This window comes from Puntigrus tetrazona, chromosome 5 (assembly GCF_018831695.1).
Source record: "Puntigrus tetrazona isolate hp1 chromosome 5, ASM1883169v1, whole genome shotgun sequence".
NCBI lineage: Eukaryota > Metazoa > Chordata > Actinopteri > Cypriniformes > Cyprinidae > Puntigrus > Puntigrus tetrazona.
This window is the reverse complement of record NC_056703.1, coordinates 22,283,346-22,311,227: the sequence shown is the minus strand read 5'-3', so window position 1 is coordinate 22,311,227 and position 27,882 is coordinate 22,283,346. Positions and strand designations below refer to the sequence as shown.

At 37.6% G+C, this 27,882-nt stretch overlaps 1 protein-coding gene across 2 annotated transcripts in view; it reads left to right on the top strand.

The window, feature by feature from the left end:
- Nucleotides 1-4,040, top strand: part of tmem132e (transmembrane protein 132E) — a 247,991-nt gene extending 243,951 nt beyond the window's left edge. For both annotated transcript variants that reach the window (XM_043240650.1, XM_043240649.1), the window contains exon 9: nucleotides 305-4,040. In XM_043240650.1, the coding sequence (XP_043096585.1) occupies nucleotides 305-1,375 (1,071 nt within the window). In that variant the 3' untranslated portion in view covers nucleotides 1,376-4,040. The remainder of the gene's footprint in view (nucleotides 1-304) is intronic.
- The last annotated feature ends 23,842 nt before the right edge of the window (nucleotides 4,041-27,882 follow it).

The following is a 27,882-nucleotide window of genomic DNA, read 5'->3' as shown; positions in this document are numbered from 1 at the left end:
ATAATATGGTAAGATCTTATGAAGTGAAACGATAAGTCAACATTATTAACAACCTGTAATTTATAGCCTCAGGCAAACGGTCTGGAGTGATATGTGGTTTGCGAGCTATATCCTTTATAGTTAACTGAATGAAATGGTTCACCAAAGCATTTTAGGTCAACACAACACAAGTGTGTTAACTAAATGTATTTTTGTTCTTTGCGCAACCCCCTTTAGAGTGCATCACAGGCACCAATAATGAACTGTTACAGGGTGTGTAAGGGTTGAATTCATGCTCACAATTTCTTTTGTTTTGTGTTTGTAGGAGGCCAGTCTGTCCATCTGGGTTTACTACAGCGACAATACCGCCGCCCCCCTGAGTATGTATGACCCAAAAGACTACAACCTCAATGCCACTACAGCAGATGATAAGGTGGTTACGGTGGCTCAGCAACCTCAACAGCGGTGGCCAGTCATCGTGGCCGAAGGCGAGGGCACAGGAGAGGTAGTACACGTGGAGATGACCATCAGCGAAACCTGCCAGAAGACTAAACGCAAGAGTGTTATTGCTTCTTCTCCTGTGTTCGTCAAGGTCCGCTTTGGACCAGATGAAGACTCTGAGGAGGAAGTGGATTTAGAGACTGAAATAGACACTAGAATGGCCCCAAACACGAGAAGGCCTGCTATCGATTCCAACGCAGGTGGTGGAGGGTATGAGCCATCGAATGAGCAGCCCGCAAGTGTGCCCATCGATTACACCAACTTTCCCACAATAAGCAATCCGGAGGAACCAACTGAAGAAGACGAGGAGGACGATGAGTTTGTGCACAGTCACCGTAGCATGACCGACCTGGAGATTGGCATGTATGCTCTCCTCGGAGTGTTTTGCCTCGCCATACTGGTCTTTCTTATAAACTGTATTGTGTTTGTGTTGAAGTATCGTCATAAGCGGATCCCTCCTGAAGGTCAAGCCAACATGGACCATTCCCACCACTGGGTGTTCTTGGGTAACGGGGAACCCCTGCGCACCCAGAGTGATCTTTCGCCTCAGACGGTGGAGAGCCCTAGCAACACCTTGGAGGGGGTACAGACTTGTTGTCACGGGGACCACCACAGCAGCGGCAGCTCCCAGACTAGCGTACAAAGCCAAGTCCACGGCCGAGGAGACGGCAGCTCCGGAGGTTCCACCAAAGACCACGGAGAGGAAGCCAGCTCACCGACCTCCAAACGCAAGCGTGTCAAGTTTACCACCTTCACCCTTCCTACAGAGGATTTACCCTACAACTCCATTCCCATTGCCAACGAAGAGGACATTCAGTGGGTATGCCAAGACATGGGCTTTCAGGACCCAGAGGAACTGCACGACTACATGCGCAGGATAAAGGAAATAGCCTGATCGGGCTATGTGCTTTCTAAAGACGTTCCTTTCTATTTTTCTCTCTTAATTTTCACTCTAGAGGAGGTACCTTTCACAAGAAAAACAACCAAGGCCTAGTGTCCAGTTTTGTTGGGGTTTTCTGCACAGTGCTGTTTCCCTTACACATTGACACTTGTACGAACTAAACAATATTCATGACGCTGCCAGGGAAGCCAAAGACGAGTCTAAGGGATTCTAGCAAAAATGGCTTTAGCGGTGTGTTTGATTGCTGCTCAGAAGAAGGGTGATTGTACAATCTTTAAGGGAAACGTAGAATTTCAGTTGTGAACACTGATATCAAAATGGATTCTTGAAGTACTCAATCATGCTTGGGTCACCCTACTGTGGATAGAATCTTTCTCAGAGGAATGCCTGGAGTCTTGGCACTGTGTCCATTCTTCTTCTTCTTCTCTTTTTTTAATTCAACAGATTCTTCTCCAACAAAGAGGCCTTTGAAGTGCAGATTCTACTTTTGTCCCAGATTAGTGTTTGAGATGGATCATTTTCATGCCACTGTTGATAAACCTGACACAGACACTGTCAGGGACGTTCGTGAGAATGTGCCATGGATTCTTTCTGTCAGTGTTGGAAATGTTGAATGGTTTTATCCCCCTGCCCCTCTTTTCAGCGTTATCTTGGTTCAACACATGCCTTGGTTGCTGAATTAGCTCTTCGTCTGTCTTTGGTATTTCATACTCATTCTCAATCTGGATGCCACCTCTGCTTCTCTCACTGTCTTGGTTAAGTCTAATGCCTTATTAAATGGATCTCAATCGTCACAACCTCGTTCTGTGCTGACACCACATTTGTTCACATTGGTAAGGGCCAAAGCAGGGGCAACTCTACCGGAGTCTGTATCTCAAATAAACGCGTGTCGGCATGGGAAAAGGCAGAAGCTTGTACATTGTGGAGTTAGATATCTTCTCCAACATTCCTCTGCATGAATGGAGACTTGGAGGCACAATTAGCGCTATTTTGTTTCTTTTTTACTTTGTATATGTTTGTATTGTGAGAATTATCTAATCATACATAAATGATAATAGAGGACATATCATGTTACCATGCATTACATGCATGTGCCAGACCCTCCCTCCTGTGTACATACCATGTTCAGTACATAACGACCGCTGAAGCTTAACTCTTGATTACTCAGTTAGCCTGAGGAATAGGGGAGGCAGATGCCATATAGGGACTCGGCAGCCAGATACTTGAATTTCAGTGAGGCTCTCTTTTCTCTTTTTCTTCTTCTGTCTCTTTACTGACCCATGAATTCCCATCCAGGCGGTAATAGATTTAAGATCTCTGGTAAGGACGAAATGCTATGCAAACACACTGGAGGGGTTGATTATTGTGTTGAAGTAGATCCGCCCCAGATATCGATATAGCACCACTGTTACTTTCATTAATATACCAAGAAATATCTGTAACATCTGCCACAATGTAAATTGCAGGTTTTGGGATTTGTTTATTTCTTTTTAACTTTGAAGCTCGCTAGAGCTTTGTCAAAAAGTAAATGCGGTAGCACAGTAGATCAAGCCCGAAACGTTAAACATTTACTAGTTTAGAAAGGGGTAATCTGGTAACGGGTCTGGAAGTTTTGTTGGGTTTTTTTTTTGTGGTGAGGCACAAAAAAAAAAATCTGTATTGCTGCTGACCTATCAAAGGTTAGTTTCAGGGTTACAGTCTGCCCCCTTCCCCCCAGTTTCTTCAGGACGTCTAAATTCACGCACTGTATTAAATGTTTATTTTTCCACCGTGCTGTATTTAAAACATGCAGGATTTACCCATGACTTTGTTTTAATAGTCTTATTAGTAATTTTCCTGTAACCGGGAAGAAACACCTATATTTTGTTTCTTTGTTTTATAGATTTTATTATAACATTATTTAAAAAAAAAAAAACTCACCCCTAGTTTAATCAGGGGTCCTTTGCACTCCAGATAAAAATCACAGAGAACTTATTACTGACACCTCTCCACCTTTGTCCTCTGATTTGTAACCCCCTTCACCTTCTTCTCAAAAAGTAAACCCTCAGTCATGATGTGTGATGAAATGATGTAACATGTCGAGGTATTAGGTTTTGATAGACAGTTGGAGTGTTGGTCAGTGGTTTAGTCCGACCCACACTTGACCTTTACGGAGGCTCTGAACTGAATGTAAACTTTTCAACTGTACCTTGACGATCAAATGAACATAATTTCCACTGTATTATTAAAGTCTTCTAATGAGGTACGTAAGACTCGATATGACTACTAGCAAGTTTCTGGTAGCAGCTCATGCGTTTTTTCTGTTTCTTAAAGTTATTTTCCTTAGTGTGACGTCACTGTCAGGACATTTTTGATTTCATATTGTTTTCTACTTTAAACTGATGTATGTACGTATATAAAACAGCAGTTGCAATCTCTGCGCTTTCATTTTTCTTTCTCAAGAGGAGCTGCTACTAGGCCTTTGCCTCGACCACATGCTGTGTTGTGGTGTAGATTTGAGCTGTACTTTCTGACCTGCTGAAGCACGGTACTGTCAGCCTTGTGCTGCCACACCCTTAATGTACAGAGCACTGTTACAACATCCTGTATCCTCCTTAAAAAAACAACTGTTGTATTTCCCTCCTTATATGTAAGTACTAAAGAAAATACAATGCATAAACATGGTCTTGTGTTTCTTTTTTTATTATTATTATTTGACAGTGTACCTTTCGGAATGCTGTGTCCAAACAATAGTTGTCTAATGAGCTTACTGAGCCGTCTAGACAGCTGCTAATTTATTTATAAAGACCACTGCTGTTTGTTAACAGTAATCAAAAGACAAAAAAAAGGAAACTTTCCTATCAAAACTGCTGTTATTTTATAATCTGTAAAATTAGCACACAAGACACACTCTTTTTAGGTGAAAAATTGAAAAGACAAACATTTTATTTAATTTTTTTGTCATTTATTCATCATCTATAAGACATCTATTTATAGGGTATAATACATTTTTCAGTAAAACAACAGTATCTCATAGCAACATGTACATCACATTCTTATACAATTGCTTAAAGCAAAGACAGAAATAAAAGAGGATTTTTTTTTTAAATACCTTACTTTCAGATAATATAATATCAATAAAATATTAGTCCAGTTAGGGAGAGTATACTATCATGACCATGAGCACTTTAGTAATAATTTCAAATTAAATTTTATTTTTTTATTTTTATTTTAAAGTATATTTTAAATCATTATGCATTAAAAAATGTTATTAATGTGGACTAACATACTAAACCATGTGTAAAGTAATTGCTATCATTTTAATTGCAGTGTGTTATTGGAAATTGTAAAGCTAAGTTATGGTAACATATTTTAAGCATTTTAACGCTTTATTTTAGAGTCCGTGTTACGCTTGTTTCATTTACTTTATAATAACGATACATTATGCATAATTGCATGCAAACAAAATATATGAGCAAATACATAGTATGCAATTTAACAAGGACACCCTAAAATAGCAACTTTATCATAAACTGGTCAAATTACAAATATGTTTAACATACAGGTGCCAATTGATATGTATTAAATGTTGTGTAGAAATTAAACATAAATGCCTTTCAGTACTAACCATAATTAAAGATCACTAAGTGGTCTTTTATTTCAGTAATATCATATTATTATTTCAATCTGCACGAAGAGTACATGAAACATTAAAAAAAGATCATAATCATAAAAAAAATTGAAGTACTCTACAAGTGCACGTTTAATACAATTAAACACACGTCCTTTAAATTAAAGGATTCAGTTTAACTCCTGAAAGGAAAACTTCACAAAGCTTTTTAATCAGCATGCTTTTCTAACAGGAATTCAACAATTGCGTTATTTGTACTGCATTTTCGGGGTGCTTCAGAATGGCTTGTGCTTCAGATCATAGCTTTTATTTCCACCATTGCTTTTGCAATACCAGCCTCACACATAACCACTCTAGAGGTTAGTAGTAGGTAAAATGAGAATAACAACCGCCTTCATGGCATCTGCGACTGCCTTAGAGGATGTACAGTCTGTGCTTAGACCTCCCATGGGAAATAATGTGGGTTTTGAACTGATGCAAAGACTTCCTCACTTACAGGTCTGTTATATTGGACCGAAATGCGAGAAAAGAAAAGTGCTTCTGTTGCCTTACATAAAGCAACATCTTTTGCACCTTCACTTCTCGTGCTCGTCCTATATGAGGCCTGTGTCAACACATTGCTAAAAAACAGATATTGAACTCTGTGTGTGTGTCTCTTAAATAAAATCACACCGGTCAATTCTCTGGGAGGTATATAACCGTCTGTCATCAGAGAGAAAACCTCTAAATCACAGTGCAGATCTATTGTCCTACGGGGGGAAATCGTTAAAAAAAACTGTCTTCGGCACACTGGTCTAATTGGTACCAACAGTAAAGTGGCAAAGAACAAAGCCATGGTCTTCATTTAGAGACCAGTGGCACAAAGGTGACTGTAACTGAAGATTGATATTATTAAGCCGGAAAAGAGAAGTGTAATATCACTCCCCAGGTGTGTGTACTGTGGAAACACACATCAGCTGGCGGAGTAGCCTGTAATATAACCATGCAATGTTTCCAGACATTTCATCAGCTGGGAGTTGTCAGGAATGTCACCGCTTGAAGCCACTCATAATTAAAAGGTTGGGAGTTATCGCACATCACAGAGTTGCCAGCATTTGATGGAGTGCAGAGAGACGTTCATTTGGAATGCATCCTAATTGAAAGCTTTTATTGAAGAGATGAATTAAAATGAAAAATTAAAAGGAAACAAGTAAATACTGGAGAGTAATAGTCTTGTTTTATTTCAGGGTGTCTGTGTGTAAATCATTATGATTTTGGGCCTGCGAATAATGATTCATCCGGTCTGTGTAAAGTTTGGTTAATTATGATAGCAAGTCTAAGTAGTACTCGTTAGCATCAATGCAATTGTTCAATCAGAGCTTTGGAGCAGTTCCTTGCTACAGATTCACTTCAGAGGTTCTTTCGGCTTTTATTACATTTTTACAGCGTTATGTAAAATTTCAACATACATGTACAGCCTCTGAATTCATACAAATCCATGCCTCCTTACATTATTGTTTTGCAAACGACAAAGTATATCTTGCACCTTCCAATGAATCACCAATCAGAATGCAATTACTAAAAAGTGATCATTCGTAATAATAACAACAGCAACAACCAGTTATTAGCTTTACCATTTACAATTTGTAATGTCCTAGGCCCGGTTTCATATACAGGGCCTAGCCTATATCAAGATTAGGCCATAGTTCAGTTAGGACAGTTAAGTCATTTTTGCCTTAAACCAGTGAAGCTTTCAAAAAAAGCTTCACTGGTTTGCAACTTTAAGATGCAATGACATGTTTTATGATCAGTCAGTTCCTTTCATTTGAAACTGCTCAGATTTACATTTTAGTCCAGGGTGTTCAAGTTATAGCTTAAAGTAGGGTTTCCAAAATAGTGCTTGGCAAACCCATAAAGGATTGTGAGGGAATTGTGAGGTTTGTAAGTTAATGAAAAGCTGAATTAATTCACATTTTATCAGTTAACAATAATTAGTTTCATAGGCTCATTTTACAGTAAATGCTGTTTATCGTTAATAGATCTCTACGATCACAGAGTTTTCCTTCGATCCCAGCTTTTAGTCCTTGTTGGCTCTTGTAGAATGTTTTGTCTGGATGTCTACAAGTGCACTGAAAAAATGACAAATTGAATTTACTACATATACTACAGTAAGTGGCTCCAATTAATTTATTTTAGCTACATTTAAATTCATTTAACTGACAACTTTCAACTATATTTATTTAAATTTAGCTAATATGAATAGTTTGCAACCACTCACTTTAAAAAAAAATCAGTATAGCAGTATAAGACATTTTCATGCTAAATTAAAACATTATTTTTTGTCAGGTTGTGCACTGTGTTCGTAAGTTTTAAATAAAATCAATCAAGATAAAGCCCTTTTAACCAATTTCAGAACATGAAGAATGTGTTTTTTCGATATCAACTTTCAAGGCGTATTTGCATAATGTATTGGCTTTCAGTGTTTTATACTGCATTTAAATATATAAATGAGAAGATATTCTGAGAAACGTCCTTTTTTCTTCCATACAGTGGAATTCGTTGGTAACCAAAACATTTTCTTCTGTGATCCACAGACTAAAATGTGTCGTACATGTCTGACACGACATGATGACAGAATTTTCGGTTGGTGTGAATAATACATTTAATGATTGGTTGATGCCGTACATAAAAGGCTTGCAGATACATGAAGGAATATCCAGGGTCGATTTCAATTTAATGAACATGGACAGCTTCCAAGCGTATACTGCTGATTTCCGGAGAAAAAATGTATACTTGTCCCTAAGCTTATAAAAAGAGAACAGAACAGACCAGTATTCGTTTACAATGTAGGCATAGCAACTGAGCAGCAACACCTCTGCATCACACTGGTCTCATGATATTCGAAAGGCAATTCAAAAACTACTGCACAGACATTAAATAGTAAACAACCTGGAATATTTCCTTTAAAAAGTCCCATTTCTCTAGTCCACAGCTCAGAGCTATAGCTGTAATTATAGGTACTGGGGCCCTGCAGTCGGTAATATTGACTGGAGTTGAAGCTGTGCATGGCTTTGTTGCACATAAATCCGAATAGGTTATCAAATTCAGTCCTGACTGCACTGTCTTTCTGCAAATTATGAAATCGGGACCATTTGTATTTGGATAGTCGATATCTGCTGCACATTGATTGATTAAGCATACGATGCCAAAAGACTTTATATCATACAGAAAGTATTAATTGGACACTTTTCATTCTGTCACAAACCAAATGATCCTCCCAAAAACTGGGGTTTTATGAACGCTGAATTCTCCTAAGACTACAAAACCCAGACAGATGAGTCTACTTTGTCCAGAAGTGTATTTCAGCTGCACAACGCCATTGTGATGATAAGAGAGAACACAATTACTAATACAAAAGGTAAGAACTTAACCTAATAACACTATTTTTTTCAAATTTTGCACCTGACTCTCCTTGGGTGTGTTTTCAAAGATATAAAAGCGTTGAAGAGCCTATGATGTGATTTTCATTAGAAGTGTAAGGAGGCCACAGAAAGCTTGTTTTCCACAAAATATACCAGACGTAATAGCCCTAATTTCTGATCACAGAGTAAGATCTGAAGACATGACTGATAGCTTAGATACATTACAACCTCAAAGAAAGTGTGATTTGAAGAAAAAAGCTGTTTTCTTTACCTTCATTTATTTGCTATTTATTTCTTTAGAAGTTCTCTTCTGAATCCCGAAACGGTTACTTTGGAAACAAGCTAAACAAGACAACAGAATCTTTAGTTCAGGAAATGCTGTTATTAGCATGCGTGAGCATTAAAACGAAACTACTGGTGAAATAATGAATGACTGAGAAGCGTCGTCATATGTAATTGAGGAATATTTGAAGCCTGTGGCTATTGCTGACAAATCGTAAGTCGACATTTGAGCTGGTGGGGTAGTCAGTCGCCGTGTTAATTGCATCCTTCATTTTCACACTCATATAGTCTCTTATTTAATATTATCTTCTAAAAAAAATATATATATATATTTATCTCCATGAATGCAGCTACATACGTAATATACAAGTGCTTTTACTGCGATGAAAGAGAAGTTGTCACGGCAACCAGAAACAATGCATGCGAATATATCTATCAAAACCCTGAGGGAGGCAAGCCACTGGATTAAGGCCAAATTTGAACATCTTATGGAAATTAGTACATTTTGCTGTTATTTATAAGTGTAATTTGTGTATTTTGCACTAGGCCCCGCCCAGTGACATTCAGTTATTTGACAGTTATTTGACACCAGATGCTCGGACAGCATGGCTTTGCGTAAAACGCTGTCTATATTAAATACAGTATACAGATGATAGTTCAGCTTCTGACGTTCTCAACGAGTTTTAGTCTGTAGACAAAAGGACAAACGGAAGTGTAAAGAACATTTGTTTTGATATGTCAGTTTAAACAGCATGCTTGAAAGGTTCCCAACGTCGAGTGGGTGGATTATTTTTGATGTCATTCCGGATCATGTCAGAGGTTTATATGTTTGTACGGAGCAGTTGACTGCAAATTGTTTCGAATGTGAGGACCTGTGTGATAGAGAGCTCTCAGAGAAACTTTTGTTTGAAGATGAAGCACTGTATTAGATCTGACCGCAATTGTTTTGTAAACCATAAGTCTTTCAGTGATTTCTCTGAAAATGACCATTTGTTATCCATAAAAAGGATAATGCTTTCAGGATTTTCATTTTTGATTAAAATTTTGAGGACAAACCCATTAAATATATATCAATATACAGTGGTTGAATTAAGAAAGCTTTGTGTTTTTACCATGTTCTTGTTAAAGTCAGTGGGTGATTCTATCTCTGTGAGTTTTAAACGTCATTTTCTAAAACAGGTGAACTGTTCTATAAGACTGCCAGGTAACCAAGTTCATTGAAATTTTTCACAAATGCTCTCACCCTGCGGCCCCTCCACAAGCTCTATCTATGATAGAGAGTCATTTATTAAACCTTCCCAGGCCATTCTACTGCAGCAATAGCGCGTGGACGACCTTTCTCTGTGGGTCAATATTTCGAGCATAACAAGGGTGTATATGAAGAAATGTGACAATGAGTATTGTTTCAACTGAGCACACAGCATATGGGCTATGAAGGCTGATGCTTTATCTTCATTCAGAGCTAACCACAGCGTTTCCGTCATTGCATTAAGAGGACTCGAGTCTTGGACATTAGAGGCAAAGATGGATTAATGCACAGGCCTACTAAGCATCTGCCCAAGGCTCCAGACCAGCAGGAGGCCCCGATGAGCTTCTAAAATGGTTTATATTTTTAGTTTCTGAAATAATTATTGTTTATTTCATATATAAGAGCAATCTTGAAAAATGGCCATTGAGTACTAATATTCTTTTTTTTTCCTTTGTGTTCATCTAGATGTTTTTAACAAAAATGTGTCCACTGTGAAAGGTCCTGATGTGCCAAGAGCACTCCAGCATTATAATTTATACCTTACTACAGAGTAGAAAAAAATAAGCAGAGTTTGCAAATCATTGCACTCTTTTTTGTGGCTTTATCTGACAGTGACAGTGGGTTCTGTGGTTTAGCACTGTCCACAATTGATTAATGCCATCTGATTGACTTCAAAGAGAGGCCTGCTAATAAACATTTGTTTAGAAGATCACTGTCACGCACCTGGACTGTTCTGTTTATTTTTTGTGCTCTGTATGACCTGGTTTCTGCCTCATGTTAATTGTCATGTTCAGGTGTGTGCTATTAATTACGTTGTTGCCTTTCCCCTTTATAAGTTGATGTTTGTTCAGCGTTGAATCCCAGTGTAAAAGTCCTGTCTCGTCGATGTATACATGTGGTTCCTGCCTGCATTCTTTACTCTTTTGTGGATTATTAAAGTCTATCAATTGTCATACAAGATAAGGAAATAGATCTAATTGACTGGGAAACTGAACTGGAGTTCAATACTGCCCCTTTCCTCGCTTCTCCATCTCCTCTGGTTCCGTTAAGTGGCACCCTCCAGTGCCCACTCCTAACGAGCAGCCTCAAGTGGTAAGCCCAAAGGAGATTCAGAAATTCCTGCCCTTCCACCCGTTCCTGTCTCCTCTTCCTCCACTCCACTTCGGCTCTTTGACCTGTTGTACTCTACTCCTCTGGCCATGCCTTGTACCTCCATCCCTCTGGCCCTATAAGGCTTCTCCATCCCTCCGGCTCCACCGTAGCCTCACGGATCTCTGTCTCCGCATCGGTCTCCAGCACCATCTGCTCCGCATTGGCCCTCCTGGATCTCCCTGTCAAACTGGCCCATCGGCTCTGTTTCCACCGCGTACTCTGCCGCTGTCGGTCATCCCCCTGGAGTCTGCAGCCGTTCCTCCACCTTGGCTCCTCCCTCTGTCGACTCTGCTGTGGGCCGTCATCATGGCTGTGGCCTGGATCCTCACTGGCTCCTCCTCCTCCAAGTCCCTCCTGTCTCTTCCCTGGCTCCTCTCTCTCTCTCTGTTTCACCCTGGACTCTGTTAGTCATCCTCTCTTTGTCCTCTTCTGTCCTGCTCTTCTGGGAGGGGGAAGTAATGTTTTGTTTTCATTATCCATGTGCTCTGTATGACCTATGGTCTCATGGTAATCAACATTATGTTCAGGTGTGTGCTGTTAATTGTGTCGTTTAATTTTTATATATATATTTTTTAACAATTGTTTTTTTTTTTTTTCAGTTTTAATTCATTTAAAAATGATTGGAATAAAACCTACTCAGTTTTGTTGTTTAGGATGTAGTTATTTTTAATAGGTCTTACTCTAAATAGAGTAATAAATTAATAAAACATGATGGAAATGAGTCGTTTTCAATTTACAAGCATTTCCTGTTTCCTCGTGAGGGCGAGGCACGCATGCGCTGGAGTTTCCCGCTGACAACCTGGAGGCAAAGCTATTTAAAAATTGGTGGTGGTGCAAGTTAATAGTGCTCTTGAAAAATAAAGATGCTTACGTTAATTAGTTCATGTAACTGTTAGACAATATTTAGTAGATTTACTATCTTAACTAATGCGGAACGAGCAACATTGTTTCCCAACGTTTGTGAGAGTAATTGAAATTAAATTTTAGGGTGAAATATCCCTTACTGACGGTAGACAACACATACAGTACTGTCACTTCAGAACGCATTTAAAGCTGCCTACATTATCCGTCTAAAATGTGTTTCTATGGCAACACTATCAACGCCAAAGAACGTTGAACGCTGGATTCCGGATTTCGTTTTTTTAAATTTGAACTGGAAAATAAGTTGGCCGCCAAGTGCACGGACCAAAACCCTCACGTGCTCCTGAACTTGTAATTACAACTTGTAAACTCGGAACGTTTTGAGATTTTGAATTTGGACAGGTGTACCACATGACCGCTCCCACGTGCCACCTTTGAGCCCGACGACATGGAAGTGAGTAAAATGTCACGTGTTGTCATCTCGGAAATACGGCAGTTACGACATGGCCTCAACGCAGCGTATAGGTGCTCATCTGTTTTTTTTTTTTTTTTACTTTCATTCTAGGCCTAATCAGCCAAACATGTATAAACCTTGTGTTTTGACAGCGCAAAAGATAACGTAATCAACCGCTGTTTGCAAAAATCGTCATGCCACACACTCCTAGCCTGATGGGTGAGTAACGTTTCAGCAAATTTTTAATTTGGGGTGAACTATTCCAGTATTCTTCTGTTAAAACATCCGAATTAGCTTGACAACATACTGCAGGAACGTGCACGAATGTGAGATCTTCTGAAATTCTCCACGCTTTAGGGAGACTTAATTGATAACATCGACAGTGGTCATTAATAAGGTTGGTTATCTGTAATGTAGACATAAGTGGCTTGGATGAGAACTTGCAGGTCTAATTAAACTTGTATTTGTTAATTATTTTAATAAACGGTGGGCTTTTAAATAATAGCAGAAGAGCTGTGGTCATTTGTCAAAATCTGATTAATAGCTGGCTCTGGATGGTGAGAGATGAGTAGACGCTTTTTAATTTATTGGCTAAACATGCTTGGCACCGTCTCCACTCAGTTCACATTTATACAGACTGATGCTGACTGAAATGGATGCGCCCCGTTTCTGATGTATTGCTGAGCCAGCTGTATTATTCCACCAATTAGAGATGACTCATCTGTGCCTACGAGATAGAAAATCTCCAGAAACTGGAACAATAATGACACGAGGTACGTCACGTGCAAATGATAGCCAGGGCTGAAAGCAAACAGGGATCAAATTTGAAATTAAAGTCAAGTGCATGGGCACAACTCTATTTTCGTTGTATCACATTGATACGTAGATTGATAGATTAGCATTTTAATGTAATGTACACACAATTGCAGTATATCTCAGAATATGAAAGTCTTTTTTTGTCGTCAGCTGCTTTCTTCACGAGCCATAAAAAACAAACAAGAAAACATGGTGAAGTGCCAGAAACGTATAAACTTGCCAAGAAAAATGAAAAGGGGATCAGGGGTTGGATTGATTAACTTTCTTTGTTTGTTTGTTTGTTGTTTTGTTTTTTGGCCTTTGTGATTTGAATGCATTAACATGTATAACAGGCGAACAGAATGAATAATTTTCTGTTCTAATACTAGAGAGAATAGGTTGGTATTATACATTTTTTTCTGACATATTGTCATATGTTATTTGTCATGAATTACAAAAGCAAAATAAAAAAGTGTAATAAAAGTATCTGCAAATATTATATTAATATCATATTTGCACACATAATTTTTCTTTAAGTATTATCGTACTTTATCGCGAGTAAATGGTGAAAAAATTGTAATTTTCGTCTGAACCATCCCTTTAATTTTAGACTGCAGTCTGGTTCATCCTGTTGTTTTTTTATTAAGTGTAAGTCCATACATTTTTGAACCCACAAAAAAGGCAACCATCAGTGCTACCAGCTGAGTCTCCAACTGAACAATGAATCTGAGACTTTATACGCATAAAGTAGCAAATGATTTATTTGGATCATATTTACTCAAGTCATGAACTCATTCAGAGCTCTACCTTCACTGAGAACCAGAGCTTGGCAGTAAACAGCCTGCTTGGGCATTTTGTTACGGTGAATTATTTGAAAGTATATTCTCTTGGAAACTGTTTTCCATTTGCTGGAGGTGTGCAGAATCCACAACTAGAAACCACCCTAAAGGGTTTGTTGCTTTTTGACCTAGCACAAGTTAAAAATGGAAGTTGATTTTGAGCCTGAGTGAAAGCGAAAAGGTCTAACTTTACAAACTCTTCAAGAGTATAAATTTAACCGAAACTTTCATTTCATTTTAACAAACAGTCGATGTTACCGGGTTAAATCTCTGCAGCCAGCGCTGTCTTTATGATTGCTTCATTAGCTGCCTAACTGTGATAAAATAAGACTTTAAATCTGACCAATAGGAATCACGAGAACAGACAAGCACACTGGGAGTAGTGTCCATACCTTTAGTCTTGCTACATTAGTTTCGGTGTGAGTAAGAGGGACTCAGTCATGCATGGCACCTATTAAAAGGCCCTGAGTGTCTGGCCATCTCTTTGCGGTTCACTGAGAGGAAATCTGTTCTATATCAATCATTAATCTCTGCGTATGTATATACATAGACATTGCCGTTCGCTTTCCCAAACCCTTGGGCTCTGAAAGCTTACGGATTTTGATAGAAAGGACGTTTATTTTTGTCTGTGTTTCTTTTTCCAAGGTATATTTCCACAGTCCACTTGGTAGAGGGTTGGGCTGCTGACACTAATTGGTGGATAAAATAGCCTAGACGCTCTAAAAAGCAGAAGATTGAGGCTGTTTCGCAAGGATGAGTTTGCTAGCCTGAATTGCCTCAGAACTCATATTCATGCTGAGATGTTTTACACACAGCCTCCTGATCTGGAGTCCACAGGCTCTTCATTTCAAGCTTATAGTTGATTAACCATTTTAATTAATCCAGCTCTTATACTGTGTGTGCCTGTGTGTGTTCAAGCCCTTAAGCCACTGAAAAGGCAGACTGTTGTGCTTTTATACGTGATTCTTGCAGTCTCACGACACTATTGAAGGCGTCAATTAAATGTGGAATTATCTGCATTGCCATAAAGGAACAACTATTTTATAGTCTGAACATATAAATATAAACGTATAAAGATACAATTATTTAATCGATGAAGTGTTAAATGTACCTTTAAAACATCATGAGCACATAACCCCTATGTTGTCTGATGGCCAAAAGAAAATCTATTTTAATGCATTGTCTTTACATTTAACTGAGAAATTGCTACTTGTCTGTTTTATCTATTTTTGTGCTATACAGTATATAGAGGGGATTTGCATATATAATATAGAAATATATTATAATATATCTTTTTCAATGAGAAACAGATTTTGCTACCATGGACAGTTGTAGTTGATATTTTTCATTCTGCATGGTCAGTTCACATTAGTATATAGAAATCAATCTTTTGGCATTTTTACCTTTAATAAAGCCTTTTTTAGTTTTAAAAAAACCTTTTTTAGTCATTAAATAGACATTTAGGCTATTACCAAACACACAAAAGCAGTATCAGAAAAATAAATCTTAGCAGAAGTTGCATCTGAAGTGGCACTTAGATGTATTTAGACAGCTTAATTCTGCTTAGAGGGACATGGAGTACTTTAACCTGCAGTTACAAGTACATAATGTTTTAATATTTTAAACATGAAACATTTGAATACTGATATTTTAAATTGCTTAAAATTTTTAACAACAACAATGCATAACGTGATTATATGTAAATTGTCAGTTTTTAGTTTTTTTTTTTACACACATGCACACAGACGTTTTTTCATAAATGACAGTCGTGAGATGCAATAAAACTTTAGACACGCCCATAACAACAAAAGACAATACTTTATTTAATCTTTTCTGATAAGAAGTGTGCAAACTATGCTATCATATTTCTAATTTGAGGCTGTATTACGTCGGTTCTGGCACCAAACATTACAAGAAGATGATATTTTAAGCTCCTTATCAAAATCAATCTATTTTTGACAGAGCTCCTGAGAAAGGAGCTGTAAAAACACATTGAGATGGTTGTCACCACACGGGAGAGATCAGCAGTTCTTCACTTTAGTTCTTTCAGAGTAGCAACAGTTTATCTTTCCAGATAACGTAGTTCTGACTTGCAATTTATGCATCTTATGCACTTTATTCCTATTTCATTTATGTATTGATTTAGTAGTTGTTGATTACTTTCATCTATCTTTTGTTGTTAAAATCTATTTTATTACAATTTTGTCTTCTTTGTGTTGATGATACAGGAAAAGTTGATGATACAAGTTAGAGATCCCTTTCGTATGTGACGGACTCATAACCGCACCTTAAGTGACACGTGATCCAAATATCATAAAGTCATTGGTGACGCTAGTTTCCATCACTAGCCTATTTCACCCCCTAAGTTGGCGAAAGCAAAGTTCACTACACCTTTTACCTTTGTGCTGTCTTAAAAATAAAAGCTAAGTGAAAGTGAAAAAAACAGCTTCCAAAGAAAACCTTTTCAAAACTTTATAACCTAAAAACTATCAATCATGAAAAGAAATAAATAAGCCGCTGTCTTTGAACATGTTCTATTCAGGTGGTGTAGCATGTGTGAAATAATGCAGGGTGCGGAAGACGGAAGCAGATTTTCTAACCTTAGATCTCATTCAGACTAACATCAAAGATGAACTCAAGGGTGAGTGGACATTAACCGCTCTTTGGGTATCCACTTTTTCTTGTTTTGTTAGTCTGAACTAAGCATCCTCAGGTACCGGGTCTTTGGTAGTTGTTACCATACCAATATTTCTTTTTTGCAAGATATTCATTAAATATTCAAACAATGGGAAATAAACGAGATAACTTACAAGAAAGAGACCACAGTGCAAATAAATATATTGAACTGAGAAGAGATAAATATTTCCAGTGGATGCGATGTCTTTCCTCTGGATATTACGTGGGAAGTATGGCCTAACAAGTCAATTTCAAAGCTACTATTTTAGATGCAGCTGTGTCTTGATGGTTAGTGGATAAAATTCAGCACCACGGACAGTTACTCTGCAATTCAGTGGTTTATTCAAACATGCTCGACATGCATCATTATTATCTTTCATCTGCTGTAGTTACATAAGATGGCACAGACAGTAAAATCCCTCAGTTGTGGATCTTTTTGTTTTTCACATCATATCCATTCTTCTCGTTTGAAATGGTAGGCTCAGACACTCCTCTGGCGTGGGTGTAAAAGCTCTGCGGCACTGTTTTGTGTCTTCTCATGAGTGAACTCTTGCATAGCACTCATCTCAACATTTCATTGCTTTTGTTCTTGCATTCACAGCAGTATACTTCTCATTTCAAACTTTGCATTTTTCCATGCCTCAGCTGAGTGAGACTGCCTAAGATCTGTCAATCTTCCTCATTCTTTGTCCAGTTTAATGCAAACGAGAGCTCTCTGACAATGCTGTGGAAAATGTGAAGGAAATTGTTTCCTAAACTAAATCTAGCCAGCAGAAGTAATTTCTTTTCACTTTTGAAAGTAGACCAAAGATTTCAGACTTCAATAAAGACAAAAATTCATAAAAAAGTGGTCCATGTAAAATGACTAAAGCCATCTAAAGTTTTGTTTCTTTATATCATGGCAAAATCTCAAGTATATTATCACCCAGCCCTTTATAAAGTTAAAATTATATATTTCCAGCTTTGCATTTACAATATGCAGTATATTGTCAATGTACTATATTCTATAAGCAAATCTCTATATCATCCCAAAACTTAATCTATTATTGCCCATCTCTTTGCTAAATTTGACTATAAATGCATTTTGATATTAAGGTGTTATAAACGATAAAAACACAATCTATTAAGCTGCTCTGAATCAAAGCGTTGACCTGAAATGCAGACTGTTCGTGTTATACTGTGCAAATAGATTTGAATGAGAGAAGAAGACTGAAATTCATTATTACCAATGATTCCTCTCCAGTTCTTCGGGCAACCTAGCAAAGAGCTGTTTTACATTAGCACTTCATTCAAATTGAGCTTAAAATGACCATGAAGTGTGTGGGGCTGTAACATGGCGTTTTCAAAAGATTGATGTCAATTTGTGCCTCCATCAGGGCAATCAGGTGGATGAGGGCAAAATCAGTATTTTACACAAATTATGATAAATCGCAGATGGCGGTCATCATGATCTCTTCTGCTCTAATAAGATCCAATCTGGGCAAATGGGTGTTGGTAGATTTGTATCTCTTAGAGGCACTGCAAAAATCCTGACATCCTGAAGATTAACTGACTGCTGGTGGGCATTGAATTTTTGAGGAAGAATGAGCAAATAAAAAACAATCAATGGTGATAAAATACATCTTTGCAGTTGTTTTTATTTGTAGCAAGTTATAGAAACATTTGTATATTAAATATTATTAATCATGAGATTGTCAGGTGAACCTTTTTTATACAGTATGTATAATTTTATGCATATGCAAGGGCACATATATGGTTTCTAGGCCCCCTAAACAGCTTATTGATTTCTGGCCCTGCTCAGTAGAATCACATTCTTTGTATGAAGCTGATCAAGGCCCTTGGAATCCTCCCAACCTACACTTTACCCTTCCCCCTCCCCCATGGTAACCATGTGCTTACTTTATTGGAAGTGTGTTTTAGATTCAGTTATATGAATTAAATGACTTCAGTTCTACATTCAATACACTCATCAGCGACTTCAGTCAGTCCAGATCTGAAACAGCATCTCCAGCACCACCACACTGAGCACTGGGGCCCCTCAGGGCTATGTGCTCAGCCCACTGCTGTTCACTCTGCTGACTCACAACTGTTCGCCGATGACACGACTGTGGTTAGACTCATCAGTAAGAATGACGAGTCAGCTTACAGAGAGGAGGTACAACAGCTAACAGCCTGGTGTAAAGTCAACAACCTGTCCCTGAATGTGGACAAAACTACAGAGGGGGTTATTGACTTTAGGAGAGCACAGAGTGACCATTCATCTGGTGGAGAACTTCACCTGGTCACTCAACACCAGCTCCATCAGCAAGAGAGCCCAGCAGCGTCTCTACTTCCTATGGAGGCTGAGGAAAGACACCACCTTCATGACCATGTTCTACAGAGGGTTCATTGAGAGCTTCCTGTGTCCCATTACTAAACCTTATTGGTGGTGCCACCCTTAGCAGCAGCAACTGCAATCAAACATTTGTCATGAGTTACAGTGCTGTAGAGGAATTTTGGCCCACTTATGTTTGCAGAATTGTTGTAATTCAGACACATTTTTCTTGCATGAACCGCTTTTTTAAGGCCATGCCACAGCATTTCAATAGGATTCAGGTCAGTCCACTCAAGTCTTCATTCTGTTTTCTTTAGCCATTTAGAGGTGGACTTACTGGGGTGTTTTGGATCATTGTCCTGTTGCAGAACCCATGTTCGCTTCAGCTTGAGGTCACAAACAAATGGCTGGACATTTGTTCTTCAGATTTTTTTAGTAGACAGCAGAATTCATGCTTCCATTTATCAGAGCTAGTGTTCCAGGACCTGAAGCAGCAAAACAGCTTCAGACCATCAAACTACCAACACCATATTTCACTGTTGGTATGATGTTCTTTTTCTGATAATGCTGTGTTACTTTTACGCCAGATGAAATGGGAACACACCCCTTCCAAAAAGTTCAACTTTTGTCTCGTCAGAGTATTTTCCCAAAAGTCTTGGGGATCATCAAGATGTTTTCTGGCAAAACTGAGGCGAGCCTTTGTGTTCTTTTTGCTCAACAACGGTTTTCGTCTCTTTCTCATGGTGGAGTCATGAAGACAGACATTAACTAAGGAAAGTTAGACCTGCAATTCTTTGGATCTTGTTGTGGGGTCTTTTGTGACCTCTTGGATGAGTCGTCGCCGCACTCATGAGGTAATTTTGCTTGGCCAGCCACTCCTGGGAAGTTTTACCACTGTTCCATGTTTTCACTATTTGTGGATAATGGAGTCCCAAAGCTTTAGAAATGGCTTGACGACCTTTTCCAGACTGATAGATCTTCAGTTTCTTTCTTTCTCATTTGTTTCTGAATTTCTTTGAATCTCAACATGATGGGTAGCTTTTGAGGAGCTGCTTTGCTTTGTCAAGCAGGTCCTGATAAACCACAGTTAAGTTATGTTTTAACATGATCTAACTGTGGGAGTAATATATTGTAACATTTACACCACATGCCAGATGTAACCAGACATGTATTTATATGAAGTTGTCCACTTTTATTTATTTATACACCATTGTACGATCTGCATGTACCTCCATTAGTTTAGTGGTGGGTTTGAGGTGGAGATTCATGCTAAACTCTTCTGTATGTTCTGTACGAATCTTTCCAAATCACCACCTCATAAAATAGTTACATTTTCTCATTAGATCAGGTTAGAATTTGACAAATGTAACAATTGTTATTACTTTATATAATGCTCCACATATTATTGGACTTGTAGCATTGCTCATATTCATCACTAAAAGCTGGAGACACAATAAACTGTGAAATTTTTTATGTATTTATTGTCACATGACCACAGCCAAAATAATAATGACCAATCTTTTCTCTAAGATACAGTGCTGTACCTTTTGGTTGCAAGCCTTACACCATATGGACCTGTAACCACAGGGAAAACATATTCTGAATTTTAAGCAGGAGACATCTCAATCACATAAACCTTGAAAGGAACAAAGCATCAGGCAGCAGATAAAATTTTGTCCAAGGCTGCTATCACTTGAACGCTGTCTGTGTTTTCAGTTCACTCTCAGGGATGCTTTCCACAACCAAGTCCTTGGATGAAAGGTCAATTATGTTCCAGTGGATTCAGTCCACATCCCACAAGCTGTCACAGACTTCAGCATGTTCTGATCGTTGCAGAACTGCCAACAGACAAGCACTGCTCCATCGCAAACAAATGGTGGAACATGAAAAACATATATGAAAACAGTGAGGAAAAGTTTTCGAAAAGATCAATATGCTCTTCAAAACACTGACACATTTGATTTTAGCTTTAGGGAAAAATCCAAACACAGATTCACTGCAGTTTCCAGCTGAAACAAACACTAGTGGCAGTAAAAAGTCAAATCTTTTCTTGCCGTTCACAAACAAAATTATTCCAAAAGGAGATTAGCATGTAGTTCTGTGTTATGACCTCAAAACACTTTTATGATGCATGATTTGTAAAGTAATATGTTTTTACATTTTCTTAGTCTCACTGGATTTATGGCTCTTCTAAGTCTGCTCTGTAGCTTACCTGGTGCTGCAATGCAGTTAGTGCAGTGTATTTCAGTAGAAATGGTATATTACTATTAAGTGCAATAAAGCATTAACTATTTAGAGCCATTTTCAGGATAATTCATATCTGAACTGTCTAACACAATATGTATGACAGTCAATGTAATGATGTATTTTAGTGCCACTTATTGGACATTTCACTTTGAAAATGTCACAAAATTTGTAATATCATTTTGCAGACGTAATGAGTTTTTCCCCCCCACATAATTACAATGAAAAGCACTATTATGAATAAGATACATTTCTTTTGGAAGTCTTTGAAAATATTAGAAAATATAATAAAATAAGGTAACAATAATATGTTATCTTGAAATGGATGGCCAGGGGTCTTTGTGGAGGTGTGTTAAAGATTGCCTAAAGCTAACAGATAATTGAAAATAAATGAAAATGGTTTAAATATCAGTATGAAAATGTGATTGAGTATTATAATACAATTATAATACAATTTCAATAAAATAACCCACATGTTGATTGGTTTTATGCCTGAGAGTTATTCATTAGATCAACCTTATATAACTTTTGTGCTTACTTGTTACACAGACATGCAGTTATGGCTATTATGCAAGCTTGTTTTCCCTCTGCTGTACATCAATGTTTTTATACCCACACCAGAGCCAAAGGGTGCATGCCTCTGGGCATTGAGTTGCCTCGCATGTTTGTAACATTAATCATGCCCTTCAGAGTAATATGCACAGTTATTTAACAGCCACTTCTTCAAACGCCTTCATGCAAGGGTCCTCTATATTATTCTAAAAGTCCCAAATGTTATTGAAATAAGCTCAGTGCTACTTCTGATCCTTAATAGGCATGTTTTAAGTTCTGTCATATTAAGTTTTCTTTCATCTCCATGGTTGCCGCTTTGTAGTCATTTAATGAAAAAGTTACAAGAGACTTCTTAGTGAATAAATAAAATGTCTCTGTGAATGTATCTCCAAACCAGTGTAATTCTTGCAACTGGTGACAAATAGGACCTCTCTGTGATTACAATAAATAGAGGAGCAGAATGAATTTGAATTGAATTATATCTGAATTGATTGCTGTGTGCATGAGAGGACACAAGAGCAGTAATCTGCATTTTTGGGGCCACTGTGAAAGTCATGACAGTAATTGCTTTTGCTTCATTCCTTTAAGGTTTCAGCTGGTTATTTGCATTTTAATTCCTGTGATATTGCATCTGATCTGCTGCTGATATTTTAATTAAAGGGCAGTTTGACTTAAAACCATGTAAGCCTTTTTGGGGTTTGGACCATATTTCTCCTTCACTCCGAGTTTGTCTTGTACGGGATTGTTGTTTTGGTATCTTGGCAGTTATTGCAGTGTAAATAAACAGTATAGTTATGCATGAGCCAAAGTATTGTTTGTTTGGTTTTTTTACTGTAACTGAAGTAGTGTTACAAGACGCAAGACGTGTGTTATCATTTGCACGTGTTTTGCCTTGCCAATTTACACATTCAAACCATTTACACATTCAAACACGCGCCATATTCCTTGCTCAGCCACTGTAGAAACACTGAAGTGCAGAAAGCGAGAGAGCGGCGCGATTCAGACACCGCGTTTAAGCACGTAAACAGATAGATCATAGACTGTAAAAACATGCTAAAATACACATTTTGGCAATTATTCTGGTACACACAGTAGGTTATGTCCATGTCTTAAGTCCTAAAGAGAGAATAGTTTTATAACAGAGATTTAAAGATTAATCTGTATATATCTTTATATAGCCTATGATTTTATACATCTATGCTTATCATTTGTGCAATTGTTTAGTAGTTTAGTAGCTTTTAGGTAGTTTCTGCTGAGGTACAGAAACCCTTAACGTTTAATAAATGAAATTGAAACTTTTTCGAAAAGTGAATCCAAAGAATGATCCGATCCGTGGCTCAACCGTAAGTTTTTTGTGATCCGTTGCACCACTATCATAAAGTCTTTTAGACTACAAGCAAACCCCTGAGTCCATACCTGGCCAGAGTCTCCTAGGAAAGCCGCTGGATTCTCGATAGGCCAAGTGTTCTGTCACGGAGCCGACAAGCTTTTTTTTCCCATTTGCAAGCTTTATTCAGAAACCGTGGTCAAAACAGGCAGAGTTAAAGAAGAAGACAGGGCAGGACAGAGCGATAATCGAAGGAAACGAGCAATAGTCTGTACAGCCAAGACGGCATGAAAAGAATAAATACAAAAACCAAGGCAAAGATCAGAACACGAGAACACCGACAGGGTGAGACTAGGATGAACTAAGGAATTAACTTCAGGCTCTGTAAAGTAGATATTGCTTAAACGGTGATATATGCTAGACAGTACTCAGATGAGAGTGTGTAATGAGCGCAGGTGAAACCAAACTAGTGCAAAGGTCTATGTGAAATGAAATTTAAGATGGCGTGCAACAGTCTGTGTGGTGTGAAAGTCGATGTTAAGGAGAGGGCGCCATTTAGTCTTCAGTGGACAAAAGACCACGGACCCGGTTTGTGACAAGTATGAAGAGGAACTGGCTGCTAAACTAAAAGGATACAAGTTATAAGGGTATGAAAAGGAAAAAAACTGAAACTCATCCTTTAGATATATTCTTACTTTTAGTGCATTGTTTGTCTAGACAGCACGCAGAGGTGTTGATGACTGAAATGAAGCTGACAACTCTTAGCAACCTGTTCTTACTTTGTAAAGAACTGTGAAAGTACTTATAGAAGCAAGGTGGGCATGTGGGGCAGTATTAATCTCACTAAACAACATGAATAATGAGAACATTCCAGAACAAACATTTTGGCAACTTTAGTGAAGAAAAGATGAAATATGTGCATTGCAATAATAAACAATTTAAGACATGCATACTCTTGACAAAAATGTATGAGAAATTGATGTGCGATTAATCAAAATAATAATAAATTGCAAGTCCTTTAATCATAATGTAACGCATTTAACACAAAAATTGGTTTTATATGTAAAACCGCAAATTTTGTATCTTTCCGACTACAGTATAATGATGACTGATGGCACTTTATTTCGCAGTTTTGTTTCTCATTTACATAGTAGGGCTGCACGATTATGAAAAAAATCATAATTGTCGACTGTTCCCTTGAAATTGTAATTGCGATTATTAATTATAATTATCACCATTTACACTTAATGATGTGTATAAACAGACTGCACGCCGTATTTTTACATGAACATAAACAAGCTGAAAACACGCTAACTGAAAAAAAATATATTGCTTTTCTATAGAATTAAGTCTTAATGTCAATTATACATTGGTTTTGGTTCATTCTTAAAAAAACCCAAAACTTAAACTTAAACAAACACTTAAGATATAACCTGTAAAAAAACCCCAAACATCTTAAGCATGCAAAAGAACATAAGTGGACAATTAATTGCCACTTTGAACGATTGCATAACTGCGATATTCATAATTGTAATCAATTAGCCCTAGTACATAGTATGTACTTGTTGTAGTAATTACAATATCTATGTAACAACTGCGTACCCCTAAACCTAACACAGTCTAACTTACTGGCCACTGCTGTGTAACATCAGAGTAATTACATAAAAATATTTTATTTAATATAAAGTGTAATACTTTCTTTACCAAAAAGTGCAGTTACCAATGTCCTGTTATACTACAGTGGGGAAAAAAAAAAGCTCTCTTGTCAACTTTTTCTTGTCGAAAAAGATGCCAAGTGTGAACATGCCCTTAGTGGACAAAGACCAAGTGTGTTATCAGAATGCAACACAAAAGCAGAACAGCCTTCTCACGACAAGGATGAAAGAACAGAAACTTTGTCACTGTTCTAGTTTCTGTTACTTGAGAGAATCTTCAGTCTCAGTCAACGTTAACAGTTTTTTATGAACATTATTTTCTCATTCCATTTTGCGGCTCAAAAATGGCACGCTTTACCTCTCTGCTAAACAGGATAATGTGAGCTAAAAATACATTTTAGAGTATAATTTGCGCAGCGCAACACAAATGCATAAACCAAACAAGCCATTATTAGAGCTGAGTGGAACAGACTGAGGATCTAAAAAAGCCCCACAGTAGCTGAAATTTCACGCTAATTAATGGGTCTAGACACGATCTATATAAAACTCTGCTTCAGCTTCCACCTACCTGCCGTGGTTAACAAATATTTACCTTTGGGGAGAAAGGGAGAGAGGGAGGGAAAGAGTACTCGTCATCTTTCACATGTGGCTTCCTTCTCCTTTGTTCTTGTTTGGCGACTCAGTCGAGTGTGCAGCAAAGGCTCTCTCTGTGCAAACACTTTCCCTTGAATTCCTGTCTGCACTGTCATCTGCCGTCTCCTCTCATTTGTGTGTCCCTCTAGAGGAAATACTCTTCAAGATGTTCGTCCCTATAGATGCGAAAATCAGACAATGTGAAAAACAACAAGGTGTCCTCTGAGAACGGGGCTCCGAGACCCATCCAGCAGGCAGCATCTATTAGATATGTTTTTTTTCCCACAAGTTGTAAACACTGTTGAATATTCAAGCCTCACCGGGAGTGAGGCGTGCTAAAAAATGCAATTTTATAGGAAACTTTGGCATGACTTTTAAGTGGCCTTTCAAAATGACACTGAGAGTTTGATGATGAAAACCGTATCCTGTTTATTATATTCATAAGAACGAGGCAACAATTTATATGAAGCATAAAGTATTTAGTCATTTTGTGCCTTCATGTTGTGTTTTACGGCAGTGTGCTACTTTTATATTCCAAGTCATACAACAATGCTGGCTTACTTGAAATATATATAGTGTAATGTAACAAAATGTACAAAATTTGAAGGTGCCTAAATATGGTTATTGCTCTTGTACAGAAAAGTAGATATGATTTGCGAGACAATTTGTGGCACATAGGAGAGATACAAATTTACCACTATATGATTTACATTAGTTAAAATGGCTTTTGTGACCTTAGATGATAACAAGCTTTAAATGGCACTAACAGTAATTTGTGATAAAATGTAATTTACTTTTTCAAATATAACGAAGTAGTTAACATTAACGTTTTGTACTAAAATAAAGACTATTTCAAGCTGCAGTCCGTAACTTCTGGCGCTCTAAATGTTAATAAATAGAACTGCGTGCATCTTGTGGAAGAACATTATAGCCGGAGCTATACTTCTCTCTGTTCATGCCTATGAATCACTCAGGTACCGGACTACTCCGTAAGCTATTCTTACCTGAACCACTTATTATATGTGTACCGTAGTAATTTAGGACAAGCCAAAAACACAAGTTGGAAAATAGATTCATGATGGTGTACATGGTTATATAAATTTTGAACACAAAAAGGTCACGCACTGCAGCTTTAAATGCATTTGAACAGGATGCTTGTATCCAGCATGTATCTAGAAATCCTGGCAAAATGTGGAGCAGATGGTTGCGGGTCTCAAAGATTCTTAATTTGCCATTTAACCAATTGAGGCCTTAAGAGGACTTAAATCAAAGCAGCGAGTCTTACATTCTTAAATGTTTTATGCACTGCAAAAAAAACAAACTAACAAACAAAAACATATCTGTTTATGAAAAGATGTTTTCCCTTGATTTTTTTTTTTAATCATGAACTCACTTTTTTGGCAGTGTTTAAAAGGTTATATATTAATTTAGTTATTCTTATTAAATTTTTTTGCGTATAAAACAAACTAATAATAATAATAAATTAAAAGAGCCATATAAAATAAAGCTCAATTTCTGCTCGCTAGATTTAAGGAAAATGTATTGTTCACTTTCACTTCAGTTTGGTTCTTCAATTTTTTTTTTTCCTTTTTACTCTGTTTTAGAAAGGCCTTTCAAAAACCTTTGTCAGTCCTGCAGAAAGCCTGCCTTTCCTTGCAGTATATTTAGTAGCCAGTACTTTCTTCAGTATTTCACCTGCTGTGTTCCACAGAAGAAAGGAAGTAAAATAGGTTTTGAATAAAAAACAAATCATAGAATTTTCATTTTGAATGAATGATCCCTTTTAGTAATTACCTTTGCTGACAGACCTGTGTATGTTATAATGCAAAATACCTTGCATGACATGTTAAATAAATTTTAAACTCTTCCTACGCCGTGTAAAAAGTCTTCAAATGTTTGTCTTTGAGTCTGGCACAATGACGACCGCAATTATGCAACACACTCTTGTGCTACTTTGATATAAAACCTGATTGAGACATCAGAGATGCTGCTGCTGCGCTCCTTTGCAAGCCGTACAGTAGATTCAAAGTCATTTGCTTAAAGCATTATTCTGCCTGACAAAGTGTACCTGTACTTTGTGGCACATCCACCAGAGAGATGCTAAATAATAAAAAGAAGAACCATAAAGATTTTTTCTCAACAAATAATGCAGAAGTTCAAATGCACCATGGAATGTTAGGATAAATTGATTTCCTTCACGTTCTTGCTTTTTTTTTTGTTCCCCTCTGAGACTTGGCTGGGATAGCTTGTCCAGAGTGCTTACACGTTAGAGCAAAAAACCTTTCACTAATACCATAAGAACATGTTTTATACGTGGAAAGTGTTTATGTCTGCTTTACACTCTTTGTAGGCACACAGAAAACAGCGGAGTCATGAATAATGTGCATCCTATTTTCTACCTCAATAAAACTGTATCCATTGCATTTATGTAAATTTCGCAGCAGAGATATCACTTAT